This window comes from Oncorhynchus nerka, linkage group LG27 (genome assembly GCF_034236695.1).
Source record: "Oncorhynchus nerka isolate Pitt River linkage group LG27, Oner_Uvic_2.0, whole genome shotgun sequence".
In the NCBI taxonomy this organism is placed as follows: Eukaryota; Metazoa; Chordata; class Actinopteri; order Salmoniformes; family Salmonidae; genus Oncorhynchus; species Oncorhynchus nerka.
Window position 1 is genome coordinate 77,850,391 of NC_088422.1, and position 26,855 is coordinate 77,877,245.

General features: G+C 43.6%; 1 protein-coding gene across 1 annotated transcript; it reads left to right on the forward strand.

The window, feature by feature from the left end:
• Positions 1–26,608, forward strand: adamtsl7 (ADAMTS-like 7). Its single transcript, XM_029639560.2, has 12 exons — positions 1–232; positions 13,510–13,717; positions 17,331–17,506; positions 17,637–17,727; positions 17,887–18,084; positions 18,248–18,377; positions 18,641–18,845; positions 19,252–19,425; positions 19,802–19,975; positions 22,051–22,230; positions 22,382–22,526; positions 22,783–26,608. Exons 1-12 carry the CDS (start codon positions 152–154, stop codon positions 22,923–22,925), a joined length of 1,905 nt encoding a protein of 634 aa, XP_029495420.1. The 5' UTR covers positions 1–151; the 3' UTR covers positions 22,926–26,608.
• The last annotated feature ends 247 nt before the right edge of the window (positions 26,609–26,855 follow it).

The following is a 26,855-nucleotide window of genomic DNA, read 5'->3' on the forward strand; positions in this document are numbered from 1 at the left end:
TGTGCATACAGATCAGCAGAGTAGTGGTTTTGGCGTTCACTGCACTACAGGGGCAAGGCGAAACAGCCAGGAGCAGCTACTGTTTTCTACTGGACCTGTCTGAATGCATGACTGAGAGCTGCTGGTCAATAGTTCTTGGCCACATGAGAGAATGCTATCAGGTCTGGCTCTTCTGCTGCTTGTCTGCCTCCTCCACATGTTGGTGACTGCCAAGGGGAACCCGTGGTCACAGGTAAGACTTAAACCATACCATGGTCTTACTATGGACCCTCTCTCTGCTTTTCCACAGGTTGGGCTGAGACTGACCGTCTGGGACTGGCTACTCATCGCTCCCAGTCCCAGCACCTTTACACCTCCCAAACAGACATAAGAGGCACTCCCTCTAAAACTATGACCTGTATAAATCTGTATTATGAATGTAATTAGCCTGTTTAGACGGTGCTCTTCTTAAGTAATTCTCGAGCTGCTGAACAATAAGTTGATAGTCTGATTCTAATAGATAGGTTTAATTCTAAGTTAGTTCATGCCTTGGCTGTGACTGCAGACTATAGATCATGAGGAGGAAGTAGGGATCAGATTAGGTATTTACTGTGTGACTGTTTTCACTGTTAAGCAGCTTTGGCAGTCTGTGCTGTTGACTCTGTAACACATATAAGGCAGGCTGTTATATAGTTATAAAGGACAGTGTCCTTCGAAGTTGCACTTAGTATAACTGTGGACTCTAAAGGGGGATGTCTGGCTTGTAATAGGGCATAGATTGGCACAGCTCCATGTATGTGTGTAGATGATTGACTACATGGCTGTGACATCACTGTGATACTGCTGCAGACAGGTGATGTACAGTCATGAAATAGAATATCTCATTCTAGTGTGTACAGAATCCTGGTTTGATCTGTTCATCAAGGTCATATGCCTTGATGAAAGTAATTGTGACCAAAATGTTACGTGTGAATGAATGGAGTCCATGCAACCGGTTTGCTTTGTCTTCTGCTAAACATCTCTGTAAAAATGTGTGATGTCAGGCGAAGCTGCAGTTGGTCATTTGGCAGGAGTTGAGATTGGTGTCTTAGAGAATGATTGTATAGGATTACGTGTTCCCTCTATAATACTCTCACTATAGGGCACCTTTCATTTCCACATGTAAACATGTAGGTGTGTCCTTTACCCTGTATTTAGGCACTTTTTAAAAATATCCATTAATTATGTTCCCAACACAGATCCTCTACAAACAGATACTGATAGAGGAAACCCTCAGCGTTTTAAAGTCTGGTGAATCAACACGGTTTGAGCTATTTCCGGAACAAACAGTGGACATTTATGAGGCTGCTGTGCCCTTGACATAAGGCCTCATGGCTGGGAGAGAGGTTTGTGGGGTACGTGAGGCCTTTTAACTGTTGAGAACATCCCCCAGTCATGACCAGTATATATGACTCTACTCTTCACTGTTGAGAAAACATCCCCCAGTCATGACCAGTATATATCACTCTACTCTTCACTGTTGAGAAAACATCCCCCAGTCATGACCAGTATACTATCCCCAGACCAGTCTACTCTTCACTGTTGAGAAAACATCCCCCAGTCATGACCAATATATATGACTCTACTCTTCACTGTTGAGAAAACATCCCCCAGTCATGACCAGTATATATCACTCTACTCTTCACTGTTGAGAAAACATCCCCCAGTCATGACCAGTATATATGACTCTACTCTTCACTGTTGAGAAAACATCCCCCAGGCATGACCAGTATATATGACTCTACTCTTCACTGTTGAGAAAACATCCCCCAGTCATAACCAGCATATATCACTCTACTCTTCACTGTTGAGAAAACATCCCCCAGTCATGACCAGTATATATAACTCTACAGTGGGGCAAAAAAGTATTTAGTCAGCCTCCAATTGTGCAAGTTCTCCCACTTAAAAAGATGAGAGAGGCCTGTAATTTTCATCACTATGACAGACAAAATTAGAAAAAAATCCAGAAAATCACATCGTAGGATTTTTAATGAATTTATTTGCAAATTATGGTGGAAAATAAGTATTTGGTCACCTACAAACAAGCAAGATTTCTGGCTCTCACAGACCTGTAACTTCTTCTTTAAGAGGCTCCTCTGTCCTCCACTCATTACCTGTATTAATGGCACCTGTTTGAACTTGTTATTAGTATAAAAGACACCTGTCCACAACCTCAAACAGTCACACTCCAAACTCCACTATGGCCAAGACCAAAGAGCTGTCAATGGACACCAGAAACAAAATTGTAGACCTGCACCAGGCTGGGAAGACTGAATCTGCAATAGGTAAGCAGCTTGGTTTGAAGAAATCAACTGTGGGAGCAATTATAAGGAAATGGAAGACATACAAGACCACTGATAATCTCCCTCGATCTGGGACTCCACGCAAGATCTCACCCCGTGGGGTCAAAATGATCACAAGAACGGTGAGCAAAAATCGCAGAACCACACGGGGGGACCTAGTGAATGACCTGCAGAGAGCTGGGACCAAAGTAACAAAGCCTACCATCAGTAACACACTACGCCGCCAGGGACTCAAATCCTGCAGTGCCAGACGTGTCCCCCTGCTTAAACCAGTACATGTCCAGGCCCGTCTGAAGTTTGCTAGAGAGCATTTGGATGATCCAGAAGAAAATTGGGAGAATGTCATATGGTCAGATGAAACCAAAATATAACTTTTTGGTAAAAACTCAACTCATCGTGTTTGGAAGACAAAGAATGCTGAGTTGCATCCAAAGAACACCATACCTACTGTGAAGCATGGGGGGTGGAAGCATCATGCTTTGGGGCTGTTTTTCTGCAAAGGGACCAGGACGACTGATCCGTGTAAAGGAAAGAATGAATGGGGCCATGTATAGTGAGATTTTGAGTGAAAACCTCCTTCCATCAGCAAGGGCATTGAAGATGAAACGTGGCTGGGTCTTTCAGCATGACAATGATCCCAAACACACCGCCCGGGCAACGAAGGAATGGCTTCGTAAGAAGCATTTCAAGGTCCTGGAGTGGCCTAGCCAGTCTCCAGATCTCAACCCCATAGAAAATCTTTGGAGGGAGTTGAAAGTCCGTGTTGCCCAGCAACAGCCCCAAAACATCACTGCTCTAGAGGAGATCTGCATGGAGGAATTGGCCAAAATACCAGCAACAGTGTGTGAAAACCTTGTGAAGACTTACAGAAAACATTTGACCTCTGTCATTGCCAACAAAGGGGATATAACATTGAGATAAACTTTTGTTATTGACCAAATACATATTTTCCACCATAATTTGCAAATAAATTCATTAAAAATGCTACAATGTGATTTTCTGGATTTTTTTTCTCATTTTGTCTGTCATAGTTGAAGTATACCTATGATGAAAATTACAGGCCTCTCTCATCTTTTTAAGTGGGAGAACTTGCACAATTGGTGGCTGACTAAATACTTTTTTGCCCCACTGTATATGTCACTCTACTCTTCACTGTTGAAGACCCCACTCCTATCCGGGGCAACAAAAAGTATTTGAGTTACTTTAGCTTGTTGCCATACTATTAGCATGTTATTTCCACTTGATCCTGTATTGTATCCTGTGCTGATGTGACGTGCTACATTAGAGGGTGTCTTTAAAATGGATGGAGGACCCCAATAGCCCTACTCCTCTCAGTGGGAAGAGTTATCCCCACAGTTCAGTCATTATCCCTGGTTGTTTTGGATACACACGAGGTTTGACACATGATTTATGTTGGGAAATGCCATGTAGTGGGAAAGAACCGATGAGTTATCACTGTCTGGTCCAAGAAAACCAAGAGTTTGTGCTTCTTTTAGTGGTTACGAACTCAGATTATTGCCTTGGCTTGGTTGACTTCCCAACACATCCATGATACAAGTTCCAGAGATGAAATCAGAGGAAAAGGCTGTGATTCTTGAAAGTATGTCTTCCATTTACAGACGGATTGTGATGGTCCATTTGTCTATTTAATTTTGTGAAGCAAAATGTTTTAAAAAGTTCACACGCATGGAAAGGTTATAGGACATAAATAGATTTTCTAGTTCTTTGTTGAAGGCTGCCAATTTTCCCTCTCTTCTGTCATAGCAGCCAGAATGGCTATATTTCCTAATCTCCTTTTAATGCTGCAATCTGATATGGAAATGTCAATTGGTATTGGAAGTTGTACAGTACCATAACACTATTCATTGGGAGCTGCCCTTCAATGTCTGATGGATGTAGTTTACAAAGTGACTTAATTATACTGTACGCAAGTGAAAATCACCTTTCACCTTGTGATCACTGAGCAGTCCCCAGCACTACAGTAGCCTACCTCCACCACAGCTGCAGATGTGTTTCCAGTGCTGACGGTGTTGAAGGCAGTGTGTGTTGTTAGCGACCTCACCCTCATTCAACACTGTTCTGATAAAGGAGCCTCTAAAGGGAAGGTAGAAAGGAACACAGCATCTCACCATGTGGGAGACAGATGCTTGTGGCCTACGCCCCTGCCAACGGTCGGCCACATGCACTTCACATGGACCGACCAACCGAACGGAGGGGGTGGGTTGTCATGCCTTACTATGACATTATACTGGATTCTGTGTGAGAAATGAAATAGGAATCAGTGGTAAAACACAAACAGACACTATTATATGGGACATGTGGCTCTGTATTTTCTAATGATATACAGGATGCCAGTATGGTCCTATTCTAAAAGCTGGCCAGTGTTTCAACTCAGCAGGTCCAATATTCAGTGTTCACAGGGTTTGCATTAGTCCTAGCCTTGGTAACAATTTAAAAGCTGATGGAATTGAGCATTTTGTTATTTTCTAAATAATCACATTTACTTTATACCTATATTGTGAATACCATTCAACAACATCAGCAGCATAGATGTGTTGGGTTAAATGCACTTCTAATATACAATATGACCCAGTTTACTTTTTATTACTACAATTTCTTTTAGAGCAATGAGTCACATTTTTGATAATGATCCCCACTAAAATGATCGCCACTTTTTCATGTTGAGGTTGTGGTCAGTCATTGAGTTTTCTGTAGATTTCAGCATAATGTCCTTTCCATTCAGTGGCCATCTTGCTGTAAGGTCAACTCCACTGTGAATTATTATCTGGTATGACATTGCCCCAGAATTCTCAGCTTATTCTCAGCTTGGAAGCCCAGTAATGTAAATATTACATTTCCAGATGAGCTGGCGTATGTATCATGGCAAGCCAAGTCTTGATAACAGCAATGGCAACGGTCCAGCAGAGCTCTCTGCTGGCTGTACAGCAAGTGAAGAGTTGAAAATGTTTTCATAATGTTCACAAAACTCTGTTACTCTTTGGTCGTAAATTTGGTCGACAGGGTGTGTGTGTGTTTCTTTTATGTCAAAGTGAAGTGTTATAATTTGAAAATAAAGGGAGAAGTCCTTTAATCTGAAGATATTCTCATTAGAATTTAAGTTGAATCAAATGTCATTTTTGAAGCGAGGCCAAACCATTTAGCTGACACTTAATTCTAGAGCCTGTTATTGATATTAATATGTATTCCATTAATGCAGCATTCATTTAGTTTGTTGTCATTTGATAAACATGTTGAGACAACATGTTAGGTGTTAAAATATTAGATGTTATGTTAAATAATATGCAAGATTTCAACCTTGAAACATATCTAAGTTTGTGCACTCAAAGTTTATGTACCCTGTAATAGTGTTAAGGGTCTAAGTGTGTTAATATATTAATGTATTCAGTGAGTAGTCTTGGTGCTTTCTCAGGGACTCATTGAGCGATCTACCTTCCTGACCCTGCTGAAGTTAAGCTTCAGTCAGTTATCCCTGGTGGTTTCCAGGCTGGTGGGTCTGGCATGGCACCCAGAGTATAATATTGTGGGAACACCTAGTCTAAGCTCTGACAAGACCCAAGTACGTTCTGACCTCAAGCCATGGACATGGCAGAGATCAGAAGAGTTATGGTCTAGGATCAGTTACAGCAATGACTGAATAAAAGTGTCTGGAGTCCCTGATATGCAGAGTGTGTGATTGATAATAAATCATTTGTGTAGATGGGGCTCCTGAAACAGCTGCATGAATCTGGATGTATTTGTGTGCCATAGTGCTCCCTGATAGGCTTACCGGTATACAGTACAGCTGTCTGCACATGTTAATGTCAATCACTCGTTAGCTTAAATCTCCTTGTCATTAGTGGATTTCTCTGTCTAAACATCCACTCACAAACAGTCTCCATTTTAACCCAGGGTCCCAGTCCCTGTGAGAAACCCTAGCAGTCAGTCCACTGATTACTTTTTCAACCACATCTATAACTTCATTTGGGGTGGATGAAGGCCACGATTCAGTCAGAACTAGTGTTAACCGGCGTTGGCAGTCATACACATAGCAGATGTTTTGGAGGTGTAACTGTGGTGTGAGCTGACAAATAGGTGAGTGGCTGCTCTTGTGTCACAAACCACGTTAGAAGTTCAAAACGGCGATAGAAAGTGCAGGCTTCTAATGCATGTTTTCATATGAATTTGAATGGGGGTTATAGTCTATCAGTCTAATCAAGGTGTAGACAATAGAACATCACGCATTTGAGAGTTTGAACTTGTAACGTGGCTGCATGGGACTTGTCGGATTATAAAATCAGGTGATTTCGTTGCCACGATAAGCTAATGCAAGGAGCCGCTTGTGGATCTGTCAACTCTAACGTAGTTCCACCTCCAATACCGCCCGAAGATTCCAGCCCGAAGTCTTTACAGTCAAAGAAGATGGGGGCTGGTCGACTTAAGGACTGTAAGATGTTTCCAACATTCCCATTGACTCCAGCATAAAGTCACTGTGACCACTCATTTTTATATTCATTCCTTGTGGGAAACCACAAACCAAGGCCCCCCACACAGTTAAAAGAAACATTATTTCAAGGCAAGTGTAACCTGCGCCAAGCCTGTGGGAAAAGGATCAAGTGACATGGAGTGTCTTTGCAACTGTTTATTGACAGTTTGTGCATGTTTGTAATGAAATAAATGTTGTTTTTTCATTCCTTCTTTACCCACTCAATTAGTGCATTAGGCACTTATTTTAAAGCTCCCAAACCTTGATTTCTGAGAAGAGGCGCCTCTGTGCACAGCTGAGGACAGGCTTGGAATTGGGATAGCTTTACCATCATAGTGAGACTGTAGTTCAAGGGTATCTAATAACCTTGTAAATGCAAACTCAAACATTTGTTATAAAGTGGTTACTGGTATGATGGAAAGAGACCAATAGTCTGCTGGTTCAGTTGTGTAGAATTTCATAAATTCAATTAAACTCAACAAGGGATTATTATCCCTATCATGACAAGCCAATTCCTAAAAGCACAAGACCTTACATCTGTTTTATCTGGAAAAGTACTGCTGGGGTTTATTGGAAGGCTAATGTTGTTTTCATCCGACGTTCCTCACTTTGACTGGTAGTTGACTACCGTCCTGACACGTCTAACCATTTCCAGATGAGGTGGATTTTAGTGACATTTAAAGGCCCATTATAGTCCTACTGAAAGGGGATGTCATCCAGCGCCAAGCATAATTATAAACCACCCACAGAGAGCAGATTAGAAAAAAGTAATGATGTGGTCTCTTAATAAATTGAGCACTTAAATACTGTGGATCCCCTTGAAAGGGAAAAACTAGGATCCCTCCAAACTTGGTTCAGTGAGACACCTCATTTTGATGGATTCGTGATGCAGGACTATTTATACTTGATATATCAAGGACAGCCTGGATGACTATTTTCAGGTTTGGGAAACAAATGACTGCTGGCTTCACTGTTTTGCATGGGGTATCATCTGTTCTCCAAAGTCTGTTTTGACAGTTTATGATTTGAAAGATGTACTGTACAGTGATATCAAATAATACCCACACTTCAATGCTTCCTGTATAGGTCTAAGCCATTTTACCATATTAAAAGGCTTGGAAAACCTTATTGCACAATTTTTCTAAAAACACTACTGACGCCTCTTAGTCACATGATATTTCATACATTGACGGATTACTCAGATTACTGGTAATAAATTATGTGACTCTCCATTCACACGTTAACATATAGTGATTCAGAGCTTTTCCCAGGCAAACGGCCACAGACAACCATTACTCGCCGAGCTTGTCAAGCTGTAGTTTATGAGGGGAAGGAAGGAACCGTTTTCTTTCTCCTGGGATTAAGGCTAAACATTGAAATGATATCTGATAATGTTGTTACTTAAAGTCAGGGTGTTTTATGGTGAAAATTGAGAAGACAGATACTACTCACTTGGTATCCCAATTGTTTGCATACTGTGATGTATGAAAATATAATAATGTGTAAACTCATATGGAACAATCTAGTTTTTATCATGTACCAATCTTACATTTGAGTGCCTATAGGCCGTTTTAATCCATAATTCCACATTGGCAAATATAACATTTGCCCTGTTTGGTCATTTCTCAGGGCTATTAGTTTGCTATTTCCTCTCTCATTGCTTATTTCCTGTGTAGAATTTATTATTGAACCTTTATTTAATTAGGCAAGTCAGTTAAGAACAAATTCAAATTTACAATGACTGCCTACCCAGACGACACTGGGCCAATTGTGCGTCGCCCTATGGGACTCCCAATCACGACCGGATGTGATGCGGCCTGGATTCAAACCAGGTACTGCAGTGATGCCTCTTGCATTGAGATGTAGTGTCTTAGACCACTGCGCCACTCGGGAGCCAGTAGAAGGAGGTGGTGTGTATTTGTTTTGGCCTGGGTGGAGTGTTGGCCCGATGCAGACCTCGCTGCTATGGGTGGGCGAGAGCCAGGCTTCTGTCTTCTGAGCCTACCCCAATCTCCTCAGTCCACCCCTAGCCCTGGCCTGGCTACCATCTCCATCTTCCATCCCCATATCCCAGCCTGCATCCAGCCTGCAGCTGACTGTCTTACTGCAGCTCCAGGAAGAACTAAGTCTGCTGAGAGAGTATGAATCTACAGCAAACCCCTTTTTAATTACCACTGTAGACTGCTCTTCATTGGTTTGTGAGTTTATTCTATGTAAGCCTAGTTATGTGCTTAAGGACCACACATAAAATGTTGTGTAATATTTTTTGTTGGGACGTAATATATACAGTTGGTCTGAGAAAATACGCCGGTTTAGCAAGGCAAGATCCCCATTAGTCCTGGTTTGGGATTGGGAGGAAATTGTTTGTGACAGGGTTTTGTCTAGGAACGGGGGTGATTATTGACTGGACTGCTTAATAACGTAACATTCCCTGAAAGATACTGACTGACTAAAGACTAACGTTGGCAGCAGTCGAATCACAGAGGAGCTTTGTGTCATTAAAACTAAACAGCTTTTTTTGTCCCCTGCTGATTCCACCAATGGTCATTCCTTCGGTTCGAGTGGTGGCGGACTGAGGGCGTATCCTGATCCTGGCACACCAGTGTCTACTCTCCACTGCCCAGGGGTCTGGAATTATAGAATCAAATCAAATCAAATTTTATTTGTCACATACACATGGTTAGCAGATGTTAATGCGAGTGTAGCGAAATGCTTGTGCTTCTAGTTCCGACAATGCAGTAATAACCAACAAGTAATCTAACTAACAATTCCAAAACGACTGTCTTATACACAGTGTAAGGGGATAAAGAATATGTACATAAGGATATATGAATGAGTGATGGTACAGAGCAGCATAGGCAAGATACAGTAGATGGTATCGAGTACAGTATATACATATGAGATGAATATGTAAACAAAGTGGCATAGTTAAAGTGGCTAGTGATACATGTATTACATAAGGATGCAGTCGATGATATAGAGTACAGTATATACGTATGCATATGTGATGAATAATGTAGGGTAAGTAACATTATATAAGGTAGCATTGTTTAAAGTGGCTAGTGATATATTTACATAATTTCCCATCAATTCCCATTATTAAAGTGGCTGGAGTTGAGTCAGTGCCTGTGTGTTGACAGCAGCCACTCAATGTTAGTGGTGGCTGTTTAACAGTCTGATGGCCTTGAGATAGAAGCTGTTTTTCAGTCTCTCGGTCCCAGCTTTGATGCACCTGTACTGACCTCGCCTTCTGGATGATAGCGGGGTGAACAGGCAGTGGCTCGGGTGGTTGATGTCCTTGATGATCTTTATGGCCTTCCTGTAACATCGGGTGGTGTAGGTGTCCTGGAGGGCAGGTAGTTTGCCCCCGGTGATGCGTTGTGCAGACCTCACTACCCTCTGGAGAGCCTTACGGTTGAGGGCGGAGCAGTTGCCGTACCAGGCGGTGATACAGCCCGCCAGGATGCTCTCGATTGTGCATCTGTAGAAGTTTGTGAGTGCTTTTGGTGACAAGCCGAATTTCTTCAGCCTCCTGAGGTGAGTGGACTGTGTGAGTGGACAAATTCAGTTTGTCTGTGATGTGTATGCCGAGGAACTTAAAACTTGCTACCCTCTCCACTACTGTTCCATTGATGTGGATAGGGGGGTGTTACCTCTGCTGTTTCCTGAAGTCCACAATCATCTCCTTAGTTTTGTTGACGTTGAGTGTGAGGTTATTTTCCTGACACCACACTCCGAGGGCCCTCACCTCCTCCCTGTAGGCCGTCTCGTCGTTGTTGGTAATCAAGCCTACCACTGTTGTGTCGTCCGCAAACTTGATGATTGAGTTGGAGGCGTGCGTGGCCACGCAGTCGTGGGTGAACAGGGAGTACAGGAGAGGGCTCAGAACGCACCCTTGTGGGGCCCCAGTGTTGAGGATCAGCGGGGAGGAGATGTTGTTGCCTACCCTCACCACCTGGGGCGGCCCGTCAGGAAGTCCAGTACCCAGTTGCACAGGGCGGGGGTCGAGACCCAGGGTCTCGAGCTTGATGACGAGCTTGGAGGGTACTATGGTGTTGAATGCCGAGCTGTAGTCGATGAACAGCATTCTCACATAGGTATTCCTCTTGTCCAGATGGGTTAGGACAGTGTGCAGTGTGGTTGAGATTGCATCGTCTGTGGACCTATTTGGGCGGTAAGCAAATTGGAGTGGGTCTAGGGTGTCAGGTAGGGTGGAGGTGATATGGTCCTTGACTAGTCTCTCAAAGCACTTCATGATGACGGAAGTGAGTGCTACGGGGCGGTGGTCGTTTAGCTCAGTTACCTTAGCTTTCTTGGGAACAGGAACAATGGTGGCCCTCTTGAAGCATGTGGGAACAGCAGACTGGTATAGGGATTGATTGAATATGTCCGTAAACACACCGGCCAGCTGGTCTGCGCATGCTCTGAGGGCGCAGCTGGGGATGCCGTCTGGGCCTGCAGCCTTGCGAGGGTTAACACGTTTAAATGTCTTACTCACCTCGGCTGCAGTGAAGGAGAGACCGCATGTTTCCGTTGCAGGCCGTGTCAGTGGCACTGTATTGTCCTCAAAGCGGGCAAAAAATTATTTAGTCTGCCTGGGAGCAAGACATCCTGGTCCGTGACTGGGCTGGATTTCTTCCTGTAGTCCGTGATTGACTGTAGACCCTGCCACATGCCTCTTGTGTCTGAGCCATTGAATTGAGATTCTACTTTGTCTCTGTACTGACGCTTAGCTTGTTTGATAGCCTTGCGGAGGGAGTAGCTGCACTGTTTGTATTCGGTCATGTTACCAGACACCTTGCCCTGATTAAAAGCAGTGGTTCGCGCTTTCAGTTTCACGCGAATGCTGCCATCAATCCACGGTTTCTGGTTAGGGAATGTTTTAATCGTTGCTATGGGAACGACATCTTCAACGCACGTTCTAATGGACTCGCACACCGAATCAGCGTATTCGTCAATATTGTTATCTGACGCAATACGAAACATATCCCAGTCCACGTGATGGAAGCAGTCTTGGAGTGTGGAGTCAGCTTGGTCGGACCAGCGTTGGACAGACCTCAGCGTGGGAGCCTGTTGTTTTAGTTTCTGTCTGTAGGCAGGGATCAACAAAATGGAGTCGTGGTCAGCTTTTCCGAAAGGGGGGCGGGGCAGGGCCTTATATGCGTCGCGGAAGTTAGAGTAACAATGATCCAAGGTTTTTCCACCCCTGGTTGCGCAATCGATATGCTGATAAAATTTAGGGAGTCTTGTTTAGCCTTGTTAAAATCCCCAGCTACAATGAATGCAGCCTCCGGATAAATAGTTTCCAGTTTGCAAAGAGTTAAATAAAGCTTGTTCAGAGCCATCGATGTGTCTGCTTGGGGGGGGATATATACGGCTGTGATTATAATCGAAGAGATTTCTCTTGGTAGATAATGCGGTCTACATTTGATTGTGAGGAATTCTAAATCAGGTGAACAGAAGGATTTGAGTTCCTGTATGTTTCTTTCATCACACCATGTCTCGTTAACCATAAGGCATACGCCCCCTCCCCTCTTCTTACCAGAAAGATGTTTGTTTCTGTCCGGCGCGAAGCGTGGAGAAACCAGCTGGCTGCACCGCTTCAGATAGCGTCTCTCCAGTGAGCCATGTTTCCGTGAAGAACGTTACAGTCTCTGATGTCCCTCTGGAATGCTACCCTTGCTCGGATTTCATCAACCTTGTTGTCAAGAGACTGGACATTCGCAAGAAGAATGCTAGGGAGTGGTGCACGGTGTGCCCGTCTCCGGAGTCTGACCAGAAGACCGCCTCATTTCCCTCTTTTTCGGAGTCGTTTTTTTGGGTCGCTGCAAGGGATCCATTCCGTTGTCCTGTTTGTAAAGCAGAACACAGGATCCGCTCGCGAAAAACATATTCTTGGTCGTACTGATGGTGAGTTGACGCTGATCTTATATTCAGTAGTTCTTCTCGACTGTATGTAATGAAACCTAAGATGACCTGGGGTACTACTGTAAGAAATAACACGTAAAAAAAACAAAAAACTGCATAGTTTCCTAGGAACGCGAAGCGAGGCGGCCATCTCTGTCGGCGCTACTGTTGTCAGATGTACGGTGGCCTGCTGGGATCAGTCCCAACCAGGCCCCTGCTTGCAGCACCTGTTGACACAGCGAGCTACTTTTACGTCTGAATTGGCTGGATTTTTCGACTTCTGATTTGAGTGTTCTATACTAACCTTATCCAGGCTTCCTGTAATTTATGAGTGCCAATGTGACAGAAAGCTAACACCCCTGAGGATTTGCTCTGAAACTTTGTGAGCCGTTACTACTCTAGCATCGTGCCAAGAATATGCCTGTTGTTGGAATGAAGCTGGCTCAGGCTAATTGGTTGTTGTGTTATGGTAGTTAATTATGTGCAGCAGGTCAGGGAGTTAGAGAGGTGAAATAACATGGGTTTGTTTATGAATATGCTGGATAGGCTTTGGTTTATTATCTCTCATTCTCCCCTCTTTACTTGATTAATGAGGTTGCTCATGTTATTTACTTTTCCATGCACTTCAGTGGTAAAACAGTTGCCTGTTAAAACAGATGTCTCAGTAGCTCAACAGTTGAACATTGCTTCACCTCAAAAATCCTACAGTGTACTGTTTGTTATGTACCGGCGTTGATTAGTGACGTGCTATACATGTCCTCTGTCCCCTCATTTGACCTCCTTCTCCCTCTCTGACAGAGTCTGGGCTGCGATGAGTACCTGGGCTCAGGCAAGGTGATGGACAAGTGTGGGGTGTGTGGCGGGGACAACATGGCCTGTAAGCTGGTGTCAGGGCTCTTCCAGCAGCACAGCCTGAACAAGGTGGGCTACCACAAGATAGTGGAGATCCCAGAAGGAGCCACCAAGATCAATGTCACCGAGACGGTGAAGAGCAGGAATTACCTGGGTGAGAAGGACTGTGACTGACCAGTGTTTTAACCCGGGTCAGACTGTGTTAGCCCGCTCCAGCTAAAACGTAGACACTACCTACTGGTCACAGATTCAACATCTATTCCACGTTGTTTCAATGTAATTTCATTGAAATGATGAGGAAACAACGTTGATATGCCCAGTGGGTAGCTTGGGAGGCAAGTCTTCATGTCTGAGGCAAGTTTACTCAACACACAAGCATGGTTCCAAACCACCTCTGTTTAACTACAGAGTTACCAGCTCTTTATCCCTGGCCCCTTAAGGCTCCATTACATCTCTGTCTGAATCAGAACCATGAGCTATGACACATGCAATAACAATTTGAGGTTTTCCCTTCGACCACGTTAGATTATGTTTCATATTACATTAACAGTACTAATAAAGTCACAATTTAAAGATAAGCTTCAGGTTATAAAACATCTGACAGCAGTAGCTATTGTTTTTTATATCATTTAGGTCATGTCTTGCTACATCCGTGCTGTGAGCCTGGTATCAGGCAGCAGGGAACAGCTGCTTGTTAAATTGATTTGATTCATTTAATTAAAAGGCAGCTCAAATACAGAGCAGGAGGGATTTTTCCGGAATTTTGGATGTGAGCATTTCTATTGTGTCAGTAGGAAGTAACCACACAGTGCACTTCTGGTTACAATCTTTTATTTTTAAAGCCCTTTGCTGTAATTCATTGAATAAATAAGATCTTGTCTTTATAGGAGCATAACAGTGTGACACAGAAGTGGGTCTATTTTCAGGAATGACTTCTGGAATGTCAGTGTTTTATTGTTGGAGACATTGGTTTAATGAGAACCATGCCATATAGCATAGCAGTGCGTCTGGGAGAAAGAGAGAGAGAGAGCGAGAGAGAGAGCGAAAGAAAGGTGAGAAAGAGAGAAACAGAGAGCGAGAGAGAGAGAAAGGGGGTGCCTGGCCCCCACTTCCCCTGGCCTGGCTGCTCCCCTCAGGGGAAAGTATATAAACAAGCTTTCATTAGAGGACCTTTTCCTCCAGCCTTCCCATCCTTTTTAATTAAGGTGAGGAATTTCACTGCTGTCTAGAAAACCTCCACCACCACTGAGCCCAGCGATGGAACCTGCTTTGAAACTACTTTTTTAAGTCAAAACTACTAACTGGGGGTGCCAAGTTATGCCTTGCTTTTTTAATATGAGTCCCCACTCAACCCCTACACAATACTTACTCAGTGAGTAAGCACCTAAGCAGGAAATGTAGAGTATGCGTGAACAATGGCTCCTTTCAGTGACTGCTGTTCCTGCGTCGCTTGGCGTTGTTGTTGGAAGAGTTCATATATCAGTGGGTAAAAGCGTGCTGTGATGCAACATCCTGGGGATAAACAGGACCGAGGATTCTTCCACGGAACGACTTATCGTTACCATTATCCCCTGATGTTTGCTCCATTCTCCTCAATAGACTTATGTTCTAGTTTATTTCTGCATGCCTAATATGTGCTTTTAGTTGTCCAAACACTCTTATACACTGCTCAAAAAATAAAGGGGACACTTAAACAACACAATGTAACTCCAAGTCAATCACACTTCTGTGAAAACAAACTGTCCACTTAGGAAGCAACACTGATTGACAATAAATTTCACATGCTGTTGTGCAAATGGAATAGACAAAGGTGGAAATTATAGGCAATTAGCAAAACACCCCCAATAAAGGAGTGGTTCTGCAGGTGGTGACCACAGACCACTTCTCAGTTCCTATGCTTCCTGGCTGATGTTTTGGTCACTTTTGAATGCTGGCGGTGCTTTCACTCTAGTGGTAGCATGAGACGGAGTCTACAACCCACACAAGTGGCTCAGGTAGTGCAGCTCATCGAGGATGGCACATCAATGCGAGCTGTGGCAAGAAGGTTTGCTGTGTCTGTCAGCGTAGTGTCCAGAGCATGGAGGCGCTACCAGGAGACAGGCCAGTACATCAGGAGACGTGGAGGAGGCCGTAGGAGGGCAACAACCCAGCAGCAGGACCGCTACCTACGCCTTTGTGCAAGGAGGAGCAGGAGGAGCACTGCTAGAGCCCTGCAAAATGACCTCCAGCAGGCCACAAATGTGCATGTGTCTGCTCAAATGGTCAGAAACAGACTCCATGAGGGTGGTATGAGGGCCCGACGTCCACAGGTGGGGGTTGTGCTTACAGCTCAACACCGTGCAGGACGTTTGGCATTTGGCAGAGAACACTAAGATTGGCAAATTCGCCACTGGACCCTGTGCTCTTCACAGATGAAAGCAGGTTCACACTGAGCACATGTGACAGACGTGACAGTCTGGAGACGCCGTGGAGAACGTTCTGCTGCCTGCAACATCCTCCAGCATGACCGGTTTGGCGGTGGGTCAGTCATGGTGTGGGGTGGCATTTCTTTGGGGGGCCGCACAGCCCTCCATGTGCTCGCCAGAGGTAGCCTGACTGCCATTAGGTACCGAGATGAGATCCTCAGACCCCTTGTGAGACCATATGCTGGTGCCCTGGGTTCCTCCTAATGCAAGACAATGCTAGACCTCATGTGGCTGGAGTGTGTCAGCAGTTCCTGCAAGAGGAAGGCATTGATGCTATGGACTGGCCCGCCCGTTCCCCAGACCTGAATCCAACTGAGCACATCTGGGACATCATGTCTCGCTCCATCCAGACTGTCCAGGAGTTGGCGGATGCTTTAGTCCAGGTCTGGGAGGAGATCCCTCAGGAGACCATCTGCCACCTCATTAGGAGCATGCCCAGGCGTTGTAGGGAGGTCATACAGGCACGTGGAGACCACACACACGACTGAGCCTCATTTTGACTTGTTTTAAGGACATCAAAGTTGGATCAGCCTGTAGTGTGGTTTTCCACTTTCATTTTGAGTGTGACTCCAAACCCAGACCTCCATGGGTTGATAAATTGGATTTCCATTGATAATTTTTGTGTGATTTTGTTGTCAGCACATTCAACTATGTAAAGAAAAAAGTATTTGATAAGAATATTTCATTCAGATCTAGGATGTGTTATTTTAGTGTTCCCTTTATTTTTTTGAGCAGTGTATTTAGTAGTCTTAATGTCACTTGTCTAATGTTTTTCGGACAGCCTGTTGCCCTAACCATGGAATTCTCCATTGTGGCTGTAGAGTTTAGAGTTTCAGCTACACAATGAACATAAAGCTTTGCCAGCTCTTTACTAACAGGTTTGCTCATTTACAAAAGACAAGGCTTTGAAGATACATGTGACAAAATGTATTCAGTTTGCGGTGATTATACAGCTCACTTTTTCAAGTTGTTGTTCTGTGGTGGGGGACCGGCGGCCATATTGAGTGCCCCCAAACTTCCTGTAAAGCAGGAAGTTCAGCATTTAATATGAAAATAGCTCACACCTTTCCAAATACAGAAATCCTCAGGGAAAAAAAAGTGTATTTTGTAAATGAGCAAACCTGTTAGGGCAACAGGCCATCTGAAAAACATTACAGAAAAGTTACATATCATGAAAACTTGAGTGCTGACAATCAAAACATTTTGGGACTACATCAAGAATGGACTAATGAAACAAATAACAAAATATAGTTTTCCTTCAATGTGTGTTTTATTAACAGTCAACTCATGGTCTGTCTGCAGCTCTGAAAAGCCGCTCAGGTCGCTCCATCATCAATGGGAACTGGGCCATTGACCGGCCAGGGAAGTATGAGGGGGTGGGCACCATGTTCACCTACCGACGACCCAATGAGGTCACCAGCACCGCCGGGGAGTCCTTCCTGGCTGAAGGGCCAACCAATGAGATCCTGGATGTTTATGTATGTAACCAGTCAACTTGTATGTACAGTCAAATTTAGCTCATATTGGCACATATTTCTCTGTCAGTTTACACTGGCACATTACGTTATAATTAACTTGTTTACTGAATAATTTTTGCTCTGTCCTCAGGTGATCTACCAGCAGCCCAACCCAGGAGTGAGCTATGAATTCATCCTTCCCTCTGACAACCCTCCACAGCACCCCAACCACAGACCTGGAGGTGAGGCTCCCCATAGTTACTGATGCAACTGACTGGGACTGTATGGCCTAAATGAACTATTAATCCACAAAGGGAGGGGGTCACAACTACTGATGGCGCTGCATCTCAATGAGTTTTCCCCTGTTTATTTTGGCTGAAATACCATGTTCGATCTCCCAGGCAATACTCTGCATGGGCAAAGTGGGATTGACCACCGGGGCAACCCCAACCAGGAGGGGTACGATCCAGCAGGAGGGGGCAAATACCCTCCCCAGGTACCCAACAACCAGGTGCCAGCGGTCCAGCCACCCAAACATCAGAGAGAATACAACTGGAAACTGTCTGGGGCAACAGAGTGTAGCGCCTCCTGTGGCAGAGGTAAGACATGGCATGCATCTTTGTCGGAACTGAAGCCCCAAGAGGTCTCAACCTCTAATTGATACTAGTTGATCAACTAGGTTTAACAGATTCCCTCAGTGAGTAGTGAAGATGCAGTATTGAGGCATGAACATCTAACGCTCTTCTGTGTATTGGTTTTCAGGTAGCAGGTACACCATCTTCCGCTGTGTCCACAGACTGAGCCATGAGCAGGTACCAGGGAACCAGTGTGACAGCAGCACCAGGCCCAGTTCACAGGAGGAGCCCTGCAACCTTCAGTCCTGCCCTGCCTTGTGAGAGACCCCTCTGTCTCAACCACACATTATATACTACACACACTGGTTCAATACATACACAGAGCTTTAGCAAAAGTCAGAAGACCCAGATTTCCTATAATTTTCATGAAAAGTTCCTTACCCGTTAAATTTATAGTTTAATAATTAGATCATAATTAGAATCTAATTGGACAATTGACCACATGTTTTATTAGCTATGTTGGGACCACATAGCTATTGTGTCCCTCTGAACATGGGGCCTTGTGTGTCCTACTGTGCAGTTGGGACATTGGTGAGTGGTCGGAGTGCAGTAAGACATGTGGCCTGGGTATGCAGCACCGCCAGGTCTTGTGTAGGCAGGTGTATTCCAACCGGACCCTTAACGTCCACACCAGCCGCTGCCGCCACCTGGAGCAGCCCGAGACCACCAGCACCTGCCAGCTGAAAATCTGCAGCGAGTGGCAGATACGAACCGAGTGGAGCGCCGTGAGTGACAGCTGTCAATCAATATGCTTCAAATAGTATTTGTTTCAAATACTTTAACTTGCTCGGCACATGGAACTATTAGAATAGTCTTAAAAGTGTAAACATACCCCACCCATCTGAGGCAGGCTCAATTCAGAGTACTCAGACAAGATTTAACATACTGTATTAAAAGAATGTATCAGAAAGTACATGAACCCCAATTAGATAAATGTTATCATTCCTCTAAAGTTTCTAACATTCCTTATCATAAATTAAACCCAAGCAAGTATTCTATGGAGCATTTTCCCAGTTGTTTTCACAGACAACAGGTTACATTCATCAGAGAGAACTGACCCATGTTAACAGTGTGAGATGACCTGAAAACTACCCCTATAGTATTTTTACTGTCCCTCCTGTGTTTCCCCAGTGCTCTGTTCCCTGTGGCGTGGGCCAGAGGACCAGGGAGGTGCACTGTGTCAGCAACGTGGGAGACTTTGTGTCGGACGAGGAGTGCAACATGAAGCTGCGACCCAGTGACAATGAGAACTGTGACATGGGGCCCTGTGCTAAAAGTTGGTTCTTCACTGATTGGGGGAATAAGGTATGTATGTGTAGGACTGAGGACATGGACTCTCAAGATCACCGTCTAACACTTTTCTAACCTAATACTGTAGTAATTGTTTGATTGCATCTACTACAGTATTGTAGATGCAAGATTATAATTGAAGACAAATTGACTTGATACTAGTGTTAAAAACGATGGTGATACTAGGGCCGGGATCCAATCAGATAGCTCTTTGTCAGCTTTGCACCTTTTAAAGGCAATGTTCCCCATTCACAGTAAACGCTGCATATGCCGGCTCAATTGGAAATTACCTTTGAAAGTGCGCTATACACAGATCTACCTCTGATCGGATTGAATCAAGGCATAGGTCAACTGTTTGTATTGTCACTTACCATGTCTTTGCTCTCTGCAGTGTTCTGCTGAGTGTGGGATGGGCATCCGGACCCGTGGTGTTCTGTGCCTGACCAATCACATTAGCAGCTTGCCTCTGGAAGGGTGTGGCCATGAGCGCCCCACTGACTCTCAGGTCTGTAATCACGGCCCCTGTGAGAGTCGCATCGAGTGGTTTACAGCCCCCTGGAGTCAGGTAAGACAGGACAACGCCGGGTCAAACTGGGCTTGTAGGGACACATCTGGGAAAAGATTAGGATGAGGATTTGCTGCAGATTTTACAGATGTCTCCTGCTCATTACTTACATTTTTGCTGATGTCTCATGTCAGGGTTGTATTACCTATCCCCACCCCCAAAAAAACATTTCTTACCCCAGGACAGAAAGAGGAAGTCTTAAATGTTACAAATCCATTGTCCATTATTTCCACTTGAAGTACAGTGCCTTGCGAAAGTATTCGGCCCCCTTGAACTTTGCGACCTTTTGCCACATTTCAGGCTTCAAACATAAAGATATAAAACTGTATTTTTTTGTGAAGAATCAACAACAAGTGGGACACAATCATGAAGTGGAACGACATTTATTGGATATTTAACACTTTTTTAACAAATCAAAAACTGAAAAATTGGGCGTGCAAAATTATTCAGCCCCTTTAAGTTAATACTTTGTAGCGCCACCTTTTGCTGCGATTACAGCTGTAAGTCGCTTGGGGTATGTCTCTATCAGTTTTGCACATCGAGAGACTGACATTTTTTCCCATTCGTCCTTGCAAAACAGCTCGAGCTCAGTGAGGTTGGATGGAGAGCATTTGTGAACAGCAGTTTTCAGTTCTTTCCACAGATTCTCGATTAGATTCAGGTCTGGACTTTGACTTGGCCATTCTAACACCTGGATATGTTTATTTTTGAAGCATTCCATTGTAGATTTTGCTTTATGTTTTGGATCATTGTCTTGTTGGAAGACAAATCTCCGTCCCAGTCTCAGGTCTTTTGCAGACTCCATCAGGTTTTCTTCCAGAATGGTCCTGTATTTGGCTCCATCCATCTTCCCATCAATTTTAACCATCTTCCCTGTCCCTGCTGAAGAAAAGCAGGCCCAAACCATGATGCTGCCACCACCATGTTTGACAGTGGGGATGGTGTGTTCAGGGTGATGAGCTGTGTTGCTTTTACGCCAAACATAACGTTTTGCATTGTTGCCAAAAAGTTCAATTTTGGTTTCATCTGACCAGAGCACCTTCTTCCACATGTTTGGTGTGTCTCCCAGGTGGCTTGTGGCAAACTTTAAACAACACTTTTTATGGATATCTTTAAGAAATGGCTTTCTTCTTGCCACTTTTCCATAAAGGCCAGATTTGTGCAATATACGACTGATTGTTGTCCTATGGACAGAGTCTCCCACCTCAGCTGTAGATCTCTGCAGTTCATCCAGAGTGATCATGGGCCTCTTGGCTGCATCTCTGGTCAGTCTTCTCCTTGTATGAGCTGAAAGTTTAGAGGGACTGCCAGGTCTTGGTAGATTTGCAGTGGTCTGATACTCCTTCCATTTCAATATTATCACTTGCACGGCGCTCCTTGGGATGTTTAAAGCTTGGGAAATCTTTTTGTATCCAAATCCGGCTTTAAACTTCTTCACAACAGTATCTCGGACCTGCCTGGTGTGTTCCTTGTTCTTCATGATGCTCTCTGCGCTTTTAACGGACCTCTGAGACTATCACAGTGCAGGTGCATTTATACGGAGACTTGATTACACACAGGTGGATTGTATTTATCATCATTAGTCATTTAGGTCAACATTGGATCATTCAGAGATCCTCACTGAACTTCTGGAGAGAGTTTGCTGCACTGAAAGTAAAGGGGCTGAATAATTTTGCACGCCCAATTTTTCAGTTTTTGTTTGTTAAAAAAGTTTGAAATATCCAATAAATGTTGTTCCACTTCATGATTGTGTCCCACTTGTTGTTGATTCTTCACAAAAAAATACAGTTTTATATCTTTATGTTTGAAGCCTGAAATGTAGCAAAAGGTCGCAAAGTTCAAGGGGGCCGAATACTTTCGCAAGGCACTGTAGATATTTAGTTCAGGACAAGGCTTAATCTCTGTCCAGGAAACCATCCCTCTAAGTAAGGGGTACCTTCTATAACTCAGGTCGCCCAATCAACTGAGCCAGTGATGCCTTTTTCTTTAAAAAAACAAAACATGTTGAAACAGTTCAGATGTCTCATGTCATGCCCATGTGTAGTATTACCTATTGTATTTTCTCCTTCTCCCAGTGTTCAACGGAGTGTGGCTCGGGCAGCCAGCAGAGGGCAGTGGTGTGTCTGATGAAGACTGACGAGGGGTTCAATGTAATGCCGCCCTACGAATGTTCTTCTCTAGACAAGCCTCTTAATCAGCAGAGCTGCCACCTCAAGCCCTGTGGGGCCATGTGGTACCACACAGACTGGAGCGCTGTGAGTAACTGTACAAGCACATGCCCACACTCACAAGAAAAAACACACACACACGCTTTTATGTGGAGTTGTGAAATACACTCTCTTGAAAGCGTAATTGAAGAAAGTGAGAATGAGGTTTGAACTGTATTCTCTGTCCCTGTCCCTGCAGTGTTCTAAGACGTGTGAGGGGGGCTTCCGTGTGAGGGAGGTGCGCTGTCTGTCTGATGACATGCTTTCCAGTGAGGGCTGTGAGGAGGAGCTGAAACCAGTGGAGAGAGAGGAGTGCAACCCAGAGCCCTGCGTGCCACACATAGGTCAGTTACTACTGTGTAGTAAACATGGATCTGGGGCCAAGGCACCTCCGCTGGAATGTCATACAGTTGGATTGGTTAATGATGGCTGGTCTGGTCCTAACTACTGCCAGACAGTTTTAATGAGGGTTAGAGGGGAATTTAGTCTAAAATGGTTCAACATTAATGAAAATCTTATTCCATACAGAAAACTTGTGAAAATACTTAAAGATTTCTAAAACTTAAAATCACTGATATTATGATTATGATTGTTTTTCAGACGAGAACTGTCGAGACAAGTATTTCAACTGCAATGTGGTGGTCCAGGCACGTCTCTGTGTGTACGACTACTACAAGACAACCTGCTGTTCCTCCTGCACACGAGTGGCCCACAGACAGTCACAATACAGGGCACTCAGCTAGCCCCCTCCTCAGGCCTCAGACCTCTAGGGGGCCTGACACAGCACCAGAGCAGGCCCTCAGTCCCTGGGCCAAACACACTGACCCACAGTGGAGAGGACAGCCTAGAACCTGACTCTGGGTGGACATTGACTGGACACTATAATATGAGTGCTGAAAATACAGACTGAAAAACTGAAAGACCGCAAAGAAAGGAAGTGAAAGCCCAACTTGTTTTTGGCATGTGAGGAGATTGCCAATGGGCAATACGGGAAACTGAATGGTTCGTGGAGGATGGATTTGAAGGACACGTTTAACAGGGCTATGAGTGGAGGAGCTCTGGTGAGGCGAGATGATAGACAGAACACCAAACCGAAGAATATGGAACCACTTTATGGTCTGTAACCAGAATCCCCTCCAGTAAAAGTTCCTGTCTGGGTTTTTGTTGTGTTTCATGGGAAGCAGTTTGCCGCTGCCATTCACCTGAATGGGTTAAGGTCTTGAAAAAGGTCTTTGGCCGAAACGTTGATAGAATAAACAACGTGCAGAGGTAATATTGTGTGTGGGAGTTATCTTTCTTACAACTAAGGACTGCTACCACATCTGTGATGAGACTCTTGACTACCATGGCTCTCTTGGATAACATTAAAGCAGAGCAAGATTCTGTTTGTTTTGCATAATGTATAGACTGTACACATTTTAATAAGCTTCTTTATGCTTTAAAATCCACAATATTTATGATCTAATTAACTACTTGTAGTATGAAGTTGCCCAAGCTTGCTCTTAAATCATCCCCAATTACGCATCATGAGGGCTCTATTTAATACTCTCCTACACAGAAGTTTAGTTGACCAAAGATTTCACTATTTCACAGGAGGACGTGTCAAACAGTAATTGCTCAGTCCAGATCTATGGCTCTATTTAATCTGTACCGGTGAAGCGTTACAGATGGCGCAATATAAATGTTAAGGTCATTTCTGATTGAGCCAACATATGCAGTGTTTACCGTTATACAGTCTCCACTAATACGGAACATTGCCTTTAAATTTCAATCACGCTGTAACGCTGAACTTCTGCGATACGGATTGAATAGAGCCCCAAGTGACAGCTCACCAGTTTTACACAGCAACCCTCTAACAAATTAAAATGTTCATGTGTCGTTGTAGTGAATCATATATTTTGCATCACTGCTGTGTATATACAGAACCAGTCAAAAGTTTGGACACATCTACTCATTAAAGGATTTTTCTTTATTTGGACTATTTTCTACATTGTAGAATAATAGTGAAGACATTAAAACTAAGAAATAACACAAGGAATCATGTAGTTACCAAAAAAAGGGTTAAACAAATCCAAATATATTGTATATTCTTCAAAGTAGCCACCCTTTGCCTTGATGACAACTCTGCACACTCTTGGCATTCTCTCAACCAGTTTCACCTGGAATGCTTTTCCAACAGTCTTGAAGGAGTTCCCAAATTTCACTCTGCGGTCCAACTCATCCCAAACCATCTCAATTTGGTTGATTGTGGAGGCCAGGTCATCTGATGCAGCCCCCCATCACTCTCCTTCTTGGTCAAATAGCCCTTGCACAGCCTGGAGGTGTGTTGGGTCATTGTCCGGTTGTAAAAAAAGACAGTTCTACTAAGCGGAAACCAGATGGGATGGCGTATTGCTGCAGAATGCTGTAGTAACCATGCTGGTTAAGTGTGCCTTGAATTCTAAATAAATCACAGACAGTGTCACCAGCAAAGCACCCCCACAGCATCACACCTCCTCCTCCATGCTTCACGGTGGGAAAAACACCATCGGTGGGAAATAATCATCCGATCACCTACTCTGCGTTTCACAATTACTCATCAGACCAAAGCACAGATTTCCACCGGTCTAATGTCCATTGCTCGTGTTTCTTGGCCCAAGCAAATCTCTTCTTATTGGTGTCCTTTAGTAGTGGTTTCTTTGCAGCAATTTGACCATGAAGGCCTGATTTACATAGTCTCCTCTGAACAGTTGAAATGTGTCTTTTACTTGAACTCTGTGAAGAATTTATTTGTACTCCAATTTCTGAGGCTGGTAACTCTAATGAACTTATCCTCTGCAGCAGAGGTAACTCTGGGTCTTCCTTTCTTGTGGCGGTCCTCATGAGAGCCAGTTTCATCATAGCGCTTTATGGTTTTTGCGACTGCACTTGAAGAAACTTTCAAAGTTCTTGACATTTTCCAGATTGACAGACCTTTGTGTCTTAAAGTAATGATGGGACTGTCCTTTCTCTTTGCTTATTTGAACTGTTCTTGCCATACTATGGACTTGGTCTTTTGTCAAATAGGGCTATCATCTGTATACCCCCTACCTTGTCACAAGACAACTGATTGGCTCAACTGGATTAAGGAAAGAAATTCCACAAATTAACTTAACAAGGCACACCTGTTAATTGAAATGCATTCCAGCTGACTACCTCGTGAAGCTGGTTGAGAGAATGCCAAGAGTGTGCAAATCTGTCAAGGCAAAGGGTGGCTACTTTGAAGAATCTCAAATATAGATTATATTTTGATTTGTTTAACACTTTTTTGGTAACTGCATGATTCCATATGTCATTTCATAGTTATGTCTTCACTATTATTATACAATGTAGAATATAGTAAAAATAAAGAAAAACCCTGTAATGAGTAGGTGTGTTCAAACTTTTGACTGGTACTGTATGATTGAGTGAAGAAGTTGCTGAACTGAAGGCAATTCAGCAGGTCCTCCCAGTGCCCGAACAGAATAGAAAGCCCGGCTCCTTTATTTATTTGTTGGGGTCCCCAGGGAGGGCGCTGGTTTATCGGCAACAGTGGCCCCTTTTGGCTGCAGGGTTAAAACGTCTGTTACCTCTCCACCAATCGCTGCCTAGGAAAGGGATGTAGGCATTCCAGAGCCCACTGGATGGTTAAAGCAGATGGTTAGAAGTTCTAGAACACTATGTTTCTTAAAGAGAAGGTAAAACTACTATATTTGCGTGAGATAAAAAGGTTACACCATTGTACATTTTTATGTTCATGTGGAGATTGAAACATTAATTCACTAATTCACTAAAAGGATACTGGGATATTCATGACACTTTATAACTGCAGTAATGTACCAATCTTCACAAATATATATATTTTTTTAAGTACATTTGAGTAAATTGAAACTTTTACTCGGGTAGGCCTGGTAAACATCTAAACAAAGGTGATAAATTGACCATGCCAGTAAAGTATTATGCCCCACTAGTTTGTCCTTTATCCTGTATTGTACCTCAAGAGCAATGAGTTCCTTTTTGATTGCATCCATCCTATTAACATTCACTGTAAGAAAAGGTTTTGAGGACATATTTATCATGGTTGATGTGTTCTCATCCTGTATGTATTGTATGTGTAATCAGATGCTACGTCTGGGATGGACTCTCTACATGATAATACAGTGTATTCAATGCAACTTTGAGTTAAAGGGAATTAACTGAATTTGCCAACAGACAAGTATTTAAATTGATGATTAAAACAATCTTTCTTTTTATTTTTTAAATCAGACATGGTTTATGACAAATGCTATACTATACTTTAGTATTTGGAATTCAAATGCAAACATCTGCAATGTACTGTACACTACTTCATAATTGAAATGGGAAAGGTTTGATTGGCGGTTTTGGAGAGAATAGGTAAATAAATGTATGTTTATACTTATTTAGTGCATATTTGTAGTCATTCCATTTATTTGAACACCAGTTCACTGGTGGTGTGAATCAAATCTGTAACAAATAAGGGCATCGATACAAGGCAACTCTTCTTACCAGAGCTTCATGAACTTCAGAATGACTTAAGGACTCCATCTAGTGAAGACTGGCAGTATTACTACACAGTTGTAGTAAACCAACCCACTGTTCCATGACACTTTATGTTCCCTGGCATCTTAAAATGGAAGCACTCTCTACAAATGTCA

What these genes read in the sequence shown, in the direction of transcription:
- adamtsl7 (XM_029639560.2), top strand. Translation starts at nt 152, where the DNA reads ATGCTATCAGGTCTGGCTCTTCTGCTGCTTGTCTGCCTCCTCCACATG. An exon ending in AGGGGAACCCGTGGTCACAG is followed by an intron (nt 233 to 13,509) that starts GTAAGACTTAAA and finishes CCTCTCTGACAG; the next exon opens with AGTCTGGGCTGCGATGAGTA. An exon ending in CTTCAGTCCTGCCCTGCCTT is followed by an intron (nt 18,378 to 18,640) that starts GTGAGAGACCCC and finishes CCTACTGTGCAG; the next exon opens with TTGGGACATTGGTGAGTGGT.